Raw genomic sequence first — 16,725 nt, 5'->3', positions numbered from 1 at the left:
CGACGGATGCTCGGAGGGGGCGCGTTCAAGGTCGACACCGCAGCAAAGTGGAAAAGCTGCTTACTCGTTGCAAAACGCAGCACTTAACCCCCACTAAATTCCAAGTAAATATTTGGAATTGAAAATGCATTCACAAACAGTTTACATTTTACAAATTATATAATTGTATTCATCCCAGTGTGTGCATATAACCATGCTACACATCAAACAATAAATTAGCCTAGATCATTTATTTATCTTTTTTATTGTCCGTTTTGACATGTATGAATCAAGTACATCCCTAATCAATAAGAAATCCATTTGAGAACAGTAGCAACCAAATGTAATTGTGTTACATCAAAAGTATTTCTGTAATTTTAGCTGTATGATAGATTGGCACTCTGCATTCCAAAGCATTGCTGTAAAACACTCATCTTGCAGCAAAAGTAATCAAAGCACTGACTTCCATTGCATGAAAATCCTTAAACTTTTGAAGCCTCTATTGGTCAGAGAGCAAAAAAAAAAAGGAATAACCTGTAAGTAGTTACATAAAACAATGAACCAATGCCTGCTTTTACTGAGGGTACAACACACACTATTGACCGTGTTGACAAGATACAATGGACAATCATGCTGCTGTGTCTGTTTCAGGTGGATTGTTCAACACTTCAAATGCTGGAGGCCTGGGCCTCAGTGTCTGCCTCTCCTTCAGTCCCTGAGTGAACCTCCATGTGTTTCCTCAGTTTAGCCTTGGAGGTAAAGCTTTTCAAACACAAGTGACAGTTGGGCCGAGCAGGTCGTACCCCAGCGTGACATCGCTTGTGTCTCGCCAGCTCTGACGAACTCTTGAATTTCATTTCGCACACAGAGCAGGGATAGGGTCGCTCTCCCGTGTGAATCCGTTCATGCAGCTGGGCCTCGCCCAGAGTTAGGAAGGTTTTCTCGCAGTGAGAACAAGGGAATGGTCTCTCCCCCGTGTGTATGAGGTGATGCCTGGTCAGAGCGTACGGTTTGGAGAAGCCCTTCCCACAGAAGGTACAGGGGTACGGGCGAACGCCCGTGTGGGAGACAATGTGTTCCTGCTGAGCTCTCTTACTCTTGAAGCGCTTCTCACACAGACTGCAGGGGTACGGTCTGTCATCCACGTGGGACCTGTGGTGCTTTGAAAGCTCCCCCTGGGAGAGGAAACCTTTCCCACACTGAGAGCAGAGGAAGGGCCTCTCTCCCGTGTGCATCCTCTCGTGTCTGGTCAGGATGGATACCAAGGTGAACCTCTTGGAACAGTGGGAGCACTCGAAAGGCCGCTCGCCCGTGTGGACTTTGAGGTGTTTCTTGAGCATGAAACGGAGGGAGAACCGCTTTCCGCACTGGCTGCACTGATATGGCCTCTCGCCGGTGTGGCTGGCCAGGTGCCTCTTCACGTCGGCCCTACGGGTGTAAGTCTTGTCACAAAGGGAGCACTTAAACTGACGCTTGGACAGGTGGATCTGTCTGTGCTGGGACCGTGCCAACAGAGTGTCAAAGCCCTCGCCGCACTGCTGGCAGGTGTAGTGGAGGCTGGGCCCGTGGGCCTTCTTGTGCTGCTGGAGCTCGCGGGAAGTGGGGAAGCTCTCGCCACAAATGGAGCACATCTGGGGAAGCTCGCTCTCCCCTTGGTGAGACTTCCTGTGGTGGACGGTGAGAGAGCGGAGGTTTGGGAAGGTGGCCCCACACTGCTGGCAAGGGAAGGAGGCGGGGGTCCCATGGTGCTTGCCCTCGTGCTTGGCCAGGTCCCAGGAGTGCTGGAAGGTCCGGTCGCAGCGGGAGCAGTGGAAAGGTCTCTCCCCGGTGTGCGTGAGCTGGTGTCTCCTCACGTCAGATGTGCGGGTGAAGGTCTTTCCGCACGTTTCGCACGTGAGGCACTTCTGCTTTCCTTTCGCAGATGGGAGAGGAACACCCCTGGCTGAATTGGAGGAGTTATTTTGTTGTTCAATTTTAAAGGAGCTGGATGAAGGGAAGAGTTTGATTGATGTGAATATCTGGTCAGTACTGCAGGGGGACGGTGTAAAAGAGGCTCCATTTGATCCAGCTGCGATGCGATTGGAATATTCTTCTGTAGGGACATCTTGGATATGGATGTGTGGTGGGCTATTTTCTGCTGATTTATGGAAAGGGCACTGAGGGCAGCTGAAGATGATAGAGGTCACCTCTTCAGAATCATCTAAAGACAGAGAGAGAGGCGTTTTTTATATTTGTTGGTATCATTGGGTTAAATTCCAAACATCAGTACATAAATCAATATATTTGTTACCTGTTTTGTTTCCCCTGATGGCTATGACAGAGGGAGCAACCAAGACATCAGCATTGTTCCTGCAGTGAAACAAGCACATGAACCGAATATATATTAAAAAGATTATTGAATGATTAAATGAAAAGGTTGAAGAATACTCATATTTCATCCTCAGTCTTACACTTTCTCCTCCTTGTCGTGCTCTTTCTTCTTCCCTGATAACTTGTTCTGGCGTTTCAGCCTCCCGCCCCTCATAGTCCTGGTCTGAAGGCGTGTGGACCGTCGCACGTTTGACAATGCAGGCGGTTGAGTTGTGGAGGAAGCCGCGAGGCCTGAGCTGTCTTTCCTTGCATCACCGCTGATCGCCGAATCCTTCTGCCATGTGTCAGATTGAGAGCTCCTGCTCGTCTCGGCACCCTCTGACGGCACGTAAGAACTTTCTTGTTGTTGCTGCCACATAGATCCCTTCTCTGAAGCACTGTCACTTTGCCCACTTACGTAGTCACTCGATAGTTCTGCTGCACTTTGCACAGTGTCAGCCTCCAGAGTGTGATTGGTCAAAGCGTCTTGTTTCTGCTCCAACGTAGCCTCTTCAACTCCACTCATAGTCTGCTCACTCGCTTGTCCGTTTCCTTCATCTGTTCCGCTTTCCACCACTTCTGTCGTTACCTTGGGATGTAAGGAGACCGTCTCTGACCTGTTCGTCTCAACTGGTGGCCCGTCTTCTTGTCCAACATCTTTTTTTAATGCAAAGGTCTTCGTCAAGGTCTCAAGAGCTTTAGCAATGCTTACTGCGTCTTCCAGTTGTTCCTCCTGGGCCATCTCAGTTTCCATCTCCGCCGCCTCCACACTCATCTCCGCCGCCTCCACACTCATCTCCTCGACGCCTCCATCTACATTCATAGTCACTAGCTCCATTTGAGAGTTGTTTGACTGGACGTCATTCACTGACTCAACCTCCTCATCACCTAACTCTGTCGCTCCGACTTCCACCTCCGTGTAAACAGTCACTACTCCGTTCGAGTCAACTCCTACATAAGAGTTCAGTATGTTGGCGTAGTTGTGCATTGACTCAGACCCGATAGTAAAGGCTGTTGGCTGAGTGGTGATGACGACTCGTTGAGAGGGAGGAACAGACAGAGCGGACAGGATGCAGTTTCCAACAGAAGAGGATGGGCCATCTGATTAAGCAAAGGAATAAACAGAGAACAAAAACAATCACAACATTGAATTTCTTGGCAAGGTTGTAGTAGCACTACCTTTCTGCTGTTTAGAATAACAACTGGCATTAGAAGATGACTTACAAGGTATTTTTACTATTCCTGAGCTCTTATGATGTTGGTGGATGAGATTGAGTTCTTCTGGAGTGGACTGCCAGGGCTCATCCAGAACTGAGGGGGCAGAGCTGAGCCATGCTGCAGTCTGAAATTGAAAAAAAGAGTTGCATCAGCTAGTGTATGCCCATATTTCTCAAATGAGATCCTCAAAATCCATTCTAAATTATTAAAGATGGTACCGCACCACTCCATACCTGTTTAATATCTGGGATGGGAAACATCCTTTCCAATCGAGAGAGGAACTCCCAAAGAAGTGTTTGTAGGGCCGTGTCATATTTTGGGCCATATTCCACTGGGAATACTTCCTGTGAAAAGACACCAAGGTGTGAAACCTTCTACAAGTGTACTGTGATGCATGTTCACTTAATATTGGACCAATGAGAATCAAAGCACAGATCTGACCTGGAAGAAGTATGCTCTTTCAGAAGCGTCTTTCAGCAGGCTCTGGACAAGCGCTACAAAAGTAGACTCAGCTGACTCCACTTCAGCATCTCTGAACTGTAAAGTTGTAAACAACAAAGTAAATAAGAGAGCGAATAGATAACACATATCACTTTTCATTTAATCTAACCAAATCTCTAGAATGGGTAGGGGTGCGTTTCAGAGAAGTAAACTTACTCCTGTGCTTCTTGGGGGAATAGTGGGCAGTCTTTCCAGGTGTGATTGTATAATTCGAGAATCAACGGGATCTCGGCATAACTCTAAGACCAGCTGTAATAAAAGAAACCAAGACAGACAAATGTAGTAGATTCACTGTGATCTGTAAATTGTAATCCACATCATGGTAGTAAACTGAATGTGGAAAAATAGAGTCATAATATAATATATAATATTGTTGAAAATGCCAAATATCTTTAAGTTATTCCTTGTTTTACTGATCCAGCACACTTGAGATCAAATTGGGCAGACTATGTGGCCAATGAACTAAAATGAGTTTGACATTAGACATGCATTAGATATTCTGCCTTTGACCAGAATTGTGAGGCCAGGTCCTGCTCTCAGGCCACTCACCCTTGCTCTCAGAGCCAGGAGAAGCTGGGATCTCTGTCTGCATCCCATCAGTCCTGGGACTGCCTCGGTCACCAGACCCACGAACTCTTGCAGCTTCTCATACTGCAGCACGTCTCTCTGCTTCGCCACCTGCCACATAGCTGCGGACAGCAGACGCAGCGGTGGCACCAGCAGGCGCAGAGAGGAAAGGGGGATGACTGGCTCTGAGAAAAAAAAGGAGGTAGAAAAGATGGATAAAACCAGAAGACAGTAACCCTAACGGTCTTTTCATTCTAAGCGCTGTACATATATTAATTATGCCTTGCTGCACCTCATGTTTAGGAACACACAAAACCAGTGCCTGTCATGTTCGACTGCAGCACTAAAGTTGAAAGAGAACGAAATACCAGTTTGAGGGATCGGACTATTTCATGGAGGACATACTAAACCGCCTATATTAGGTATCGGAAATACAAGTCAAACACGCATCGCTAAAATAAGCATTTGTATTTCTTTGCAATTGAGTATTGATAGCATTAATTGATCTCGCATCCAAATACTTCATAGAACCAATTTACAGAAAAAAAACCATGGACAGTTTCATGGAACATTACCCTTCCAAGTAATAGTCGGGTCCGTTTATAATGCCTTACTAAAAATGGCAGCACTACCTTTATATACATACCATGTGTATCCTCAAACGATCCGCGAGTATTCATGATAGATAATTTATTAATTTGAGGCTATAAATGGAGGTAAAATACGATGCATTTGTTGTTATTTTGCTCTATTATAGCATGCGCGTATGCAACGCAAACTTTTCTGTCCGGTGCCGTTGTACCTTTCAGAATTTTGTTCCGCATTGATCTTTTCAAAATAAGAGGCTCTATTGTGTTCTTCACAGCAGTACGTTCTTTGTAAATACGTGCTTTGTAAATATGGAAAATGTATTCCAAACTACAAGTTTTCCTTTTTATTCATTCAAAGGGTTGGTGAAACAAAATCAGCTCAACAAAACATGTGTATGCATTAACCACAATTAAAATATCAATATTTAGTTTAAATACAAATATTTCCTCATTTAAGGCATCAAATCTATATCTCATTATAAAATATTGCAGTCTAACTCTTGAGAAAGATAATTACACAAACAATGATTGCATCTAAAGAGTGATATGTAACAATGAAACCCATGCATAACACATACAAATCAACATGTATTTCCCGCATGACTTTGCTTATGAGACCGCAGAAGATGCAACCGATTATAAGCCTTTCCACATTCTGAGCACTTGAATGGTTTCTCTCCCGTGTGGGTAAGCATGTGTCTCCTTAGTGGAGTTGTGCTGTTGAAACTTCTCCCACACACCGTACACCTGTACGGTCGCTCTCCTGTGTGAATGCGCACATGGACAGTCAAATAACATGACTGGGTGAACGTTTTCCCACAATGGGCACATTTAAATGGCCGTTCTCCGGTGTGGTAGCGCTGGTGTTTCACCACCTCAGCATAAGTCAAGAAGCTCTTTCCACACTGCAAACAAGAATGTGGTCTCTCCCCTGTGTGCATGCGATTGTGCCTGGTCAGATCGGTTGACTTGGCGAATCTCTTGCCACAGTGGGAGCACGGGAAGGGACGCTCTCCCGTGTGAGTCTGGAGATGCTTCTTCAAGAACCTGTTGGCCTTGAACGTTTTATCACACTGCGGGCAAGGGAATGGTCTCGCATCTGAATGACACTGGAGGTGTTTGGACAATTCCCCAGAAGACAAGAAGCTTTTCCCACAGTCGGAGCACAAAAAAGGCCTTTCTCCCGTGTGGATCCTCTCGTGCCGGGTCAAAATCTGTAACTGCGTGAATCTCTTCGAACAGTGGGAACACTGGTATGGTCGTTCTCCTGTGTGTGTCCTTTGGTGTTTGATTAGGTTTGATAGCCTCGAGAAGCCTTTTGGACAGTGAGAACACAGGAAGCCCCTCTCCTCTTTATGACTCATCAAGTAGTGTTGCCGGAGACAAATGAACTGAGTGAAGCTCATCTTGCACATAGAGCACTGGAACGTCTGGCCTCTGTTGTGGGTCTGCATGTGTCGAGATAATGCGTCAGAGTTCGGGCATTTTTTCCAACACTGACTGCAGCGGAGCGGGTCATCTTTGGAGTGAATCTGCTGATGGCGCTTCATCTGGGACGCCTGACTGAAAGTCATCTGGCATTTGAGACATTTGTGTTGACCCTTGTTGTTACAGCTATCGTCCCCGTTTTCGATATCTGCCCGCAGAGGGAACCTGTTATCAATGTCATCAGACGATGAAGTTGTGTCTGAGGAATGAGTGACAGTGCGGTGCGTCTTCAGATCATCCTCTTGATCGAAGCCCTCCCCGCAGACACAGCACTGGAACGGGCTTGAACCCGTGCCCTTCCTCTGGTGTCTTTTCAAGTCAAAGGAGTACAGGAAGGACGTCCCACATTGGGTGCACTTGTACGGCCGCTCCCCAGTATGGGATCTCTGGTGCCTTCTCATGTCTGTGGCCCTAGTGAAGGTTTTCCCACACACCGGACAGGTTTTGGAACATGTTTTCTTTTTGCTGGATTTTTCCAGTGTGTGAAGGGCTATTGAGGGTGAATGGTTCTGGGGTTGGCTGATGGAAGCTTTAGGACGTGCTGGTTCAGATGGTGGTGGCGGTCCTGGTCCAACATCTCCAGAGGCCGGATGTTTCTTGTCTTCTGCACAGTGAAGGTTTTCTGAGGCATTTACCAGTGAAGAATCTGCCATTTCATCTGCAAAGAAACAAAGATAAGTAAGTAATACAGATGTATATGGCCTACCCATCCTGCCCTATCCATTATTTGTATGTCACCATCATAAATTAACTCCAATGACCCAACTAACATAGCAATATTTGCAAGTCCATTTTTGTTTCATGTGACAAACCTTTGAGCCCATGGATTGGAGTTTTGACAGGAGAGGCACTGATGTTGTCAACATCTTTCCTAAATAAGAAATAGGACCAATCAAAAATCATTTATTTGTTGTGCTTCTAACACAATATTCTTCCATACCCACCACACATTTACCGTTTCTTGGAAGCCTCTGGAAGCAGGTTTGAAGGCACAATCCGGGTCACTTTTGCCTCATCCAGCACACATTGTCTTTCAACTGGTTGTTGTGATATCCCTTTCCTTCTGAGCAGCCTCCTACTCCGGGTCAAAGGCAATGAGGGTGAGGATTTGATGTATTTTCCTTTTTTGGCCCCCTCTCTCTTTGTCTTAGTACCTGGTTTACAAACAGCTTTAGTTGTGTCCTTTCTTTCAGAACCCTCCTTTTGGAAACCCCTCTCTTCCTTATGTATGCTCTCTGCAAGGCTGGCTTGTGTGTCTTCAGTATTCTGCACAGACATCACTGACTCCTCATCTTCAGTTTTCACATTTTCTACAATCTCCACCTCCTCATAAATCCTCTTTAACTCTCCATCCACTGACTTGACGTCCTCACAAACAGCACCCATCTCTTCACAGAAAGCTTCCACCTCAGTGTCCTCTGTGCTCCGTTCCTCTGGAACAAGCTGAACTCCAGCTCCATCAATCTTCTCTGATTCTTCACACACAAGCTCTAATTGTCTACCCAGATGCTCATCCTGCAGTTTACATTGATGATGTAATTGTTTCTGTGGCTCTGTACTGCCCTCTATTCTCAACTCTTTCCCCTCACTGGTGTACGCACTGGTCCCCAACTCCACCTCTGCACAATCTGTCACTACTATGGATTCAGTTCCTATATCATCCTCATATATGACATGATGATCCAGGAATTCTGATTGAAGCTCTGTATTTGTCTGTTCTGTGGTTGTGGTCACCAGGGGAGGGAGGGACAGGCAGGAGAAGATGCAGTTTCCAGTTGATAAGGGCAGAGATCCTAGTAAGAGAAATACTTTTTTTAAACTTAATTTCAAATGATGTATAGGGTTAAAAAAATATATATATTATGATTTATATGTCTATGTCGCATCTCTGTATCATAATCTTACCTTTATGACTCAAATAGCCTTGTTTTTGATGATGTTGTAGTATAGTCTCTAAGTTTGGGGAGCGGCATACAGACTCCACACACTCATTCAAGATACTGGGGGAAGCTTTTAGCCAAGACGCCGTCTGAATAGATAAGAACAGTATCATCTTATCATGCGATGAGCTGCGATACAGATCAAGGATCCTTGATATTGGGCAAAATTAAATGGAAGATCAAGCCTTTTTGAATAACCATGCCATACTATGCAGATTATAAATGTCTCCATGAGTACCTGTTTGAGGTCTGGTACTGGCAGGAGCTGTTGCAACCTTGACAGGAACTCCCACATCAATCTCTGCAGAGCAGAGTCATACTTGGGTCCATACTCCACAGGAAAAACGTCCTACAGAGGACATATGCAGAAGAAAGTATAAATAACTCCATAAGACAATTAGATTGATTTCTCATCCTAAGAAGAAACTGATTTGTCTATGCAAGCACTAAATACCTGAAAGAAATGTTCTCTTCCAACTGGATCTCTAAGCAAGTTGTGAACCAGGTCATGGAAATTGGATTCAGACACGTCTGCCTCTGTAACACAAGACTGAAGAACCAAACACTTGTAGAGAATATGATTTCACAGTTGTTATAACGCGAGATGGAGACCACAAAAAGGCTACAGTTGGAATTATATAATAAAGTAGGGTTTAATATCAAATGCAGTGTCAGATATAGTCTATCTCAAGTTTGTAACAGGCTAAGTATACATGCTGAATACATCTTTATTTTCTGGTGACATATGACACTCACTTCTGCTCCATCAAGGGATGGAGATGCAACTTGGATCTTATCCAGGAAGGGCTGAATGGTCTGCAACTCCGCCGTCTGCTCGTTACGGCACAACTCCAAAACCATCTGGAAACAGTGATGATCATGATCATGACAAATTATACCTGTTGTGATTGCCGTCTAGGATTTGAATCTTGAACAATTGAATTGTAAACATGTTGACCGGCCCCCTAGCGGCACAAAGTAAACATTACTGTGCGCCTAACAAATAGAGACCGATCCCCCCTGATTCAGGGCGATCGGGACAAAGAAAAATGTACATCTCTAGGACTCTCACCTTTGCTCTCAACCCTAAAATAAGTTGGGTTTTTTGCCTGAAATTCAGCAGCTCTGGTACTGTCTCTGTTAGAGATGTGACTATTTCCCCTAATATCCCGTAGTCCATTAGATTCCCCTTCTCTGCAGCTTGCCACATAGCTGCAGAAAGTAGATGCACTGGCGGCACCAAGAGTCGTATGGCACGAAGAGAGAGAGACGACCCTAAAATATACACATAAGACATGTGCACTTAAGATGAAATTGCAAATGCATGCATTAGTTGTCGCCCATGTAATATAGTTTTTAACTACAGCATTAGCCAGTCAGGTAGGCCTACCTCATTTGCTAGTATTCCAAATCTAGAAGTTCTAGTCATTTAGAAGTTATACTAATTTACCTGCGGTCGTGGATTTTGGATGGATATCCATCCTTTGCTGTAGAGAACCTCTTTTGGGTTTTGACTTGCAGATAAGAGTATTTTGTGTGTGCTGGTGATCATGAGCCTATAGCTTCACTTCCGGTATTATTTTCAAGAATTTCAAAGTAAATGTCTCATGGAACTATCGTTTTTATTTGACTTGAAATTCAAGTCAGTCAAACAATATACAAATTACTACAGAAAGCCATGTTTGGAAGATGCATTTTCCAGACTCAAACTTCATAAACTTTCAAATATTCTTTACATTCAGGAGTTGGACGCTTCCATTTCCGGACCAATTCCCTTCAAAGTAATATCCAAACATACGGATACGTTTTAGTGACAATACCGCAAATAAGTGCTAATTACTAAAATAAATTCTTAGATGCCATGGTGACAACATATTTTTCAAAATTCTTAAGTCAAACACTGACCACTTTCATATATTTGCTAAGAATCATTTATTTAAAAGAAAAAAAGAAAAAGAAGCTGCATACACTATGAACACACGTCACAACTTATTCCAAACGATTCACCAAGTACAGATCAAGAATAAACTTGTTACCAAGTACCCCATGAAAGAAAATGTTAATGTAAAAAAAAGAAGAAAGGACCCAAAACCAAACTACCATGGACCACAAAGTAAAAATGCCACTAAATCAGATGCTTGACAACTTAACTTTGCTGCTTTGTCTCATGTGTGAATTCATGCTCTTTCAGGTATTTTCTGTGAGTAAAATATAACCCACACACCCCACACTCAAAGTGCTTCTCTCCTCCTGAATGTGTCTGTCTGTGTTTTTTCATATGACAGGATAATCGAAACCCTTTCTCACAAATGTCACATTTGAATGGCTTCTCTCCAGTGTGGATGCGCTTGTGGGACTTCAGGTAGCCCGACTGAATGAAAGCCTTCCCACAATATTCACACTTGTAGGGACGCTCGCCGGTGTGGTATCTCGTATGCAGCCTCAATTCATTGGCTGTGAGGAATGTTTTAGTGCAATCAGTGCATGGGTACGGCCTTTCTCCTGTGTGAATAAGTTCATGTCTTTTTAAGGAGACCTCCTTCATGAACTGTTTTCCGCAGTGTTCACAGGGGAACCTCACGCCGATGTGAATCTGTTCAATGTGTGAAGTCAGCTGAAGTTTTGTTCTGTAAGCCATGTCACACTGCGAGCAGGCAAAGGGCTTCTCGTCTGAATGAGTTCCCACATGCACCGACAGCTGTGAGGCTGACGTGTAGCTCTTCCCGCACTGCCAGCACAGGAACGGCTTCTCCCCCGTGTGCTTCCTCATGTGAACCGTGAGACAGTTTGACGCTCTGAATTTCTCCGGACACTCCGTGCACTGGAAGGGAAACTCTCCCGTGTGGACTCTCTCGTGGACAACTAGGTAGGACAACTGGGTGAAGGTCTTGTCACATTGAGAGCAAGGGTACGGCCCTGTAAATTTATGCTGATGCAGGTAATGCTCTCTCAGGTGTTTTAGCACGGTGAAGGTCTTCTCACACATGGTGCACTGGACTTTCTTGTGCATGAATTTGTGTCTCTCAAGGCCAGCCGCATCTGCGAGTATCCTTCCACATTCAGTGCAGTAGAACGGATTGTGTGTCCTCTGGTGAATTTTCAAGAAGGATGCGCTTCGGAAGTCTTTCCCACAGTCGTCACACTTGAAGATTTCCTTCTCCTGCATTTTGCAAACCGTTTCCTGGTGCTCCTTCAAAGCAGAGATATGATCAAAGCTCTTGCCACAGTTTGAACACCAACATGGTATGGTGAGGGAAGACAAAGCACTCGAGGAAGCTTCGATGTTCATTTCCTGAATTGCCATAGTTTCATTTGACACCAATGGATCGACACCCCCTTCTACCATCAGAGAATTCCGCTCCAAAGCCAGCAAGTCATTGCCTTCTTGCTCTGTACCCAGTGAGCTCTGTAGATGCTGGCCAATAGCCAGGGTTTTCACAGATTCAAGTTCTTTTTGACTTGCTCTCAGTGATGCCATGTGGGAGTTTTGCTTACGACAAATATATATCTGGTGTCGTTTCAAGCTATGCAAGTACTTGAACTCTTTCTTGCAACTGAAACACTGGTAAGGCCGTTCTTCTGAATGAGATAGCATATGTCTGGCTACGTCTTTAGCTCGAGTAAATATCCTTCCACACACTTTGCATGTCTTTGAAGCAGAGTTCTTTGTAACCGCTTGTTCTGGTGTACTGAGTGTGTTTTGAGGTCCGGTCTTGTTTTCTTTTGCAAGATTTTCATCGTTCTTTTTTTGGGTGAGTTCGGCTAATAGTTCCTCAAAGCTTTGACAGGGATCCTCATGAACACCCTCGTGGCCAACAATTTCTTGATGTTTCTTTAAGGTATCTCTGTACTTAAATCCTTTGTCACAAGTGACACAACGGTAGGGGCGTTCGTCAGTATGCGCTCGCAGGTGTTTCGCCATGTCCGCGGTGCAAGGCAAAATCTTACAGCAGACGGGGCAGGTTTTGATGTCTAAGGAGCTTTGGAGAGATGCGTTACCAGTTTCCCCACTGGCAACAGGCCTACTGCTTCCTATTTCATTAGCATTGGTGATCATCTTGCACAACTCTCTCTGATGCTTCTTCAGATCATAAGAATATTTAAACCTCTTCGCACAATGTTCACACTGATGTGGACGCTCTTGCGAATGAGACCTCATGTGCCTAGCCATATCGGAAGCACGTGCGAAATATCTTTCACACACAGAGCAGGTTTTGCTGTCCAGTGTTTGTTTCTGAGGCGAAGCCTTGGGCAATATAGTCCGGAGTTTGCTGGTTGAGGGTTGTGGGCTTTCTTTCAAAGAACCTGAGAGTGAAGAGTCCTGATCTTCCCGCTCGTGAACACGCATCTGGTGTCTCTTCATATCATACTGATCCCTGAAGCATTTATCACATTTGGGGCACTTGTACCTAAGCTGGCGATCTTCAGAGTGGATTTCCTGATGTCTCCTCATGGCAGTGGCCCTTGGGAACACCTTGCAACAAATGGGACAAGTCTTACTGTTGTTAAGAAATGTCCTCCTTGCCCTCTTTGGCGCACGTTTGGTGACAGCCACCTTGGATTGTTTCCGTGCCTGTAATGCTTTTCTCTTCAACTGTAACCGTTTACTTTGTTTCAAAGGCTGAAAGGGGGCTGGCTTTGCAAAGTCGGAGTCATCTTGATTGTCCATGTCTTCACCCTCAGGCTTTATGTCCATGGAATGCTCCTTGTCGTTTTCTCCGCCCTCACCAGACTGCTGCTCTATCCCTGTATAGCCTAACAATGTCACAGATTCCCCCTCAACCTCAACACTCATACAATCAGGAAGCGATTCTGCTTGTGACTCCAACTCCACTTGTTCTGTGTCAATCACCACCTTCACCAACGGAGGGAGAGACAGAGAGGAGAAGATGTTGTCACCAAAGGAAGGCGGCAAGGAATCTGTTAATTCTGTGGAGACAAAAAAATATTTAGTGTTTGTCGGCATCAGCAGAAACTCTCATTATATGTATATATTGCATGTGTGACTTAATATACCAGAAATAGCTCCAAACAATGTTATTGTGGTAAAGCAATCTTCGCCATTACTTCATGTATTATGTTACTTACCAATGAAGTCCAGATGCCCAGTTTGTTTCTGGAACTCAAGCAGAGTTTTCAGTTGCTGAGGATCAGGTACAGACTTCACACATTCCTCCAGGACAGAGGGGACGGCATTGAGCATGGATGCGGTCTTTGAAAGGGAAATAAATTATCATCTTAAACAAAGTCATAATTTTGGGAGAGTAATGAGAGCAAAACAATATAGTCAACTGAATTGAGAATGTCTTGTTTTTATTATAAATTTCTGTATCCCTACCTCTTGAAGGTCTGGCACCGGTACAAACTTCTCAAGTCTTGACAGAAATTCGAACATGAGCATCTGTAAAGCGCTGTCAAACGCTGGGCCAAAATCCACTGGAAATACATCCTAGGTCAAGAAAGCAAAATATGATTGTTCTGATCTGGGGAGGATATCATAATAATATTAAATGCGTTTTCTATATAATTTATAAATCCAATATTTGATTTATGCTCATAATTAGTAATAATGGCACACCATGCAATAATGTCATATATGTTAAACTAATGTTCCACTTGATCTAACAGTAAAAAGAACAAACACAAACCTGGAAAAAGTTCTCCCTCTCTGTCGGGTCTTTCAACAAAGATTCCACCAGATCCACAAAGGTGGACTGAGGAAAGTTCACCTCTGCATCACATATCTGCGACTAAACAGGAATCACTGTTAGTCTCAACTAGCAGTCAACAATGCCACTTCACACTAACACACAAACACAAACTTACATCTACTTCCCAAGCAGATATAAGGGTCCGGATCCTGGCCAGGTGCAGCTGAATGCTTGAAAGGTCTGCAATCTCTGCTGAGCGACATAACTCGAGAACCAGCTGAAAACACAATATTACTCTGATCAGTGGTGCAAAGTATGACCGTTTTATTACACAAGTCTTTAAAGTAGTCATTGTATTCTATAGTTTCTGATCTTACCCTTGTCCGAAGTCCAAGCAGGAGTTGAGCTCTCTGATCGCATCTCAAAAGCTCCGGCACAATATCTGTCACCGTGGACACAAATTCCTCCAACATCCCATAGTCAACGATGTCTTTTCGCTGCACCACTTGCCATAACGCAGCAGACACAAGCCGCAGGGGCGGTATGAAGAGGCGCAGAGAAGGCAGCAGAAGAGCGGGACCTAAGAGAACAAACACCAAGTTGAGATAAGAGGCTGGAAGCACACGGAAGCATAGCCTTGAGGTTTGCTAAAGGGTTTGAAGTTCAGTGTGATCAAATACAGTAGAACTTGACATGGTAACCTAATGACGTTCTAAACACACAAGAAACTGCATTTATGTCAACAATATAATGAATACTTTTAAATGTTTAATTACATTTTACATATATATCATGGTGCATCAACAAACAACATTATGGTTAACATTTAGATAATGATATATATTTGGCTAACCAAACCATATGATAATTAGGGTCATACCTAGCAAGCTAAATGGAAAACCCAAGAACATAACTTTGAATCCCGCCCTCGCGCCAACCTCCGCCACCTGAGAAGGTTTTCAGACTCACCAAGCTTAGCTAGCTAGCTAATGTTGCTCACTAATATTTACTAAACAGAAATGATGAAGAAATATAGTACGCATTCGTTTAGACTATATGACTAGCAATGCATTTCAAGTATGAAGCGGATGACTACTCTTCTGGATAAAAATAACCAAAAACCGTTAAAGACTGACTTGAGTAGCTAGGTTAGGTAGCTAAATAGCTAGGGTATTAGCACCGCGCGCATTTCCACCATCTCAGAGCGGAGTACGCCATGTTAAAAAACGGGCGCACACAGTCCACGTAGAAACTTAACGTTACTGCCAATTGTTATTCACACCTTAATAGATCCACACCTTACCATTTTCACAAGGATCCTGTATTTCCATTTCAGTTGCACACAGATGTCATCTAAATAGAATATAAGTTTCGATGGAATTAATGCGATGTTGCACTGTCGTTGCAGTGCTGGTTGACAGGGGTGGAAGAGGAAGGGAGGCTTGCTTGGCTACAAAGTTGCTCTGCTACGCCGCGCCGTGAAGTTTCCGGTCTGATCCAACAGAAACAACGAGGGGTTTCAAAATAAAAGTCGCAACGTAAAGCCTCTGAAGTTTTGCCCATTGTTTTAGAATAAACTATTTCTGCAATGTCTTGAAAATGTGTAGGCAATGATGTTTTTAGACATATGTGCATAATATTAGGCATACTGATGTTAGGTCGACTTATTGCACATAATTCAAAATCTATAAATCTGTTTTCATATATATATATATTATTTTTGGAACCAGCAGTAATCGTGTCTGAAATAAGGAATTGCCTGAAATATTACCAATACCCATTTGCGTGGGTATTCATTTTGGGTAACATTTTTGTTTGGGTGGCCTACCTTCTACCAAATGGGTTGGCTTGGCTACTTAGCAAGGCTACTAGCCTGTGGCAAGTTGTGCGATGCGCCATGGGGGCAAGACAGTTGGGTTCAAATACTATGAGAGTCTGGACGGTTTACCAACGGTAATCACTACAAGGACTAAAATAGTTGTTGTTTTTCCATGAGAAGGATACATGTTGACGCCTTTTACATTTGTTTTTCTTTTTTATCTAAGAGACTTTTATCTAAGAGGCGTTTTGACGCAAGAGGTAAGTGTTTTAGGCTACCATATTTTTTTAGAAGGAAGAATGTAATTTGAGGTCTAGAGTCATGTTTCTGAGCATTGCGGAAATTCTGTGTTTTTATGTTTTTTCTAGATTTTAGTAGGCCTAAAACAAGCATAAAAGATCAGTCAAGATTTTCAATTTCAATTGTAGGATGAACTTGTCTACTGTCATGGCCCCGGGGAGCAAGCGACACAGTGACAGAGGTGCACTTTTATCTTCACCTATTTAAATATAAAACCCAAAGTGGGGTTGTGTGTTATTCACTTCTACAGTTTTTTTTGTCTAACTTAATTTCATTTACCATTATCAAACCCCTCTTCTGATCATTCTCTACCAGTATGAATA

General features: G+C 43.8%; 2 protein-coding genes across 2 annotated transcripts; both read right to left on the bottom strand.

Annotated features, from left to right (window-relative positions):
- Positions 1–243: 243 nt before the first annotated feature.
- Positions 244–5,409, bottom strand: LOC124469264 (zinc finger protein 184-like). The gene is made up of 9 exons (XM_047022427.1): positions 5,261–5,409; positions 4,597–4,799; positions 4,204–4,296; positions 3,988–4,083; positions 3,780–3,890; positions 3,553–3,670; positions 2,430–3,429; positions 2,270–2,328; positions 244–2,179 (listed from the first exon to the last, which is right to left on the bottom strand). Exons 1-9 carry the CDS (start codon positions 5,292–5,294, stop codon positions 648–650), a joined length of 3,246 nt encoding a protein of 1,081 aa, XP_046878383.1. The 5' UTR covers positions 5,295–5,409; the 3' UTR covers positions 244–647.
- A 134-nt stretch (positions 5,410–5,543) lies between these two features.
- On the bottom strand, positions 5,544–15,765 carry LOC124469767. The gene is made up of 17 exons (XM_047023258.1): positions 15,587–15,765; positions 14,661–14,863; positions 14,459–14,560; positions 14,281–14,382; positions 13,971–14,081; positions 13,721–13,844; positions 10,784–13,561; positions 10,369–10,406; positions 10,083–10,188; positions 9,705–9,907; positions 9,389–9,493; positions 9,087–9,182; positions 8,871–8,981; positions 8,598–8,721; positions 7,648–8,485; positions 7,505–7,563; positions 5,544–7,350 (listed from the first exon to the last, which is right to left on the bottom strand). Exons 1-17 carry the CDS (start codon positions 15,612–15,614, stop codon positions 5,786–5,788), a joined length of 6,693 nt encoding a protein of 2,230 aa, XP_046879214.1. The 5' UTR covers positions 15,615–15,765; the 3' UTR covers positions 5,544–5,785.
- Between the last annotated feature and the right edge of the window lie 960 nt (positions 15,766–16,725).

This window comes from Hypomesus transpacificus, chromosome 7, assembly GCF_021917145.1.
Source record: "Hypomesus transpacificus isolate Combined female chromosome 7, fHypTra1, whole genome shotgun sequence".
Lineage (NCBI taxonomy): Eukaryota > Metazoa > Chordata > Actinopteri > Osmeriformes > Osmeridae > Hypomesus > Hypomesus transpacificus.
Note: the sequence above shows the minus strand (reverse complement) of the source record. Positions and strands in the feature narration are given on the sequence as shown.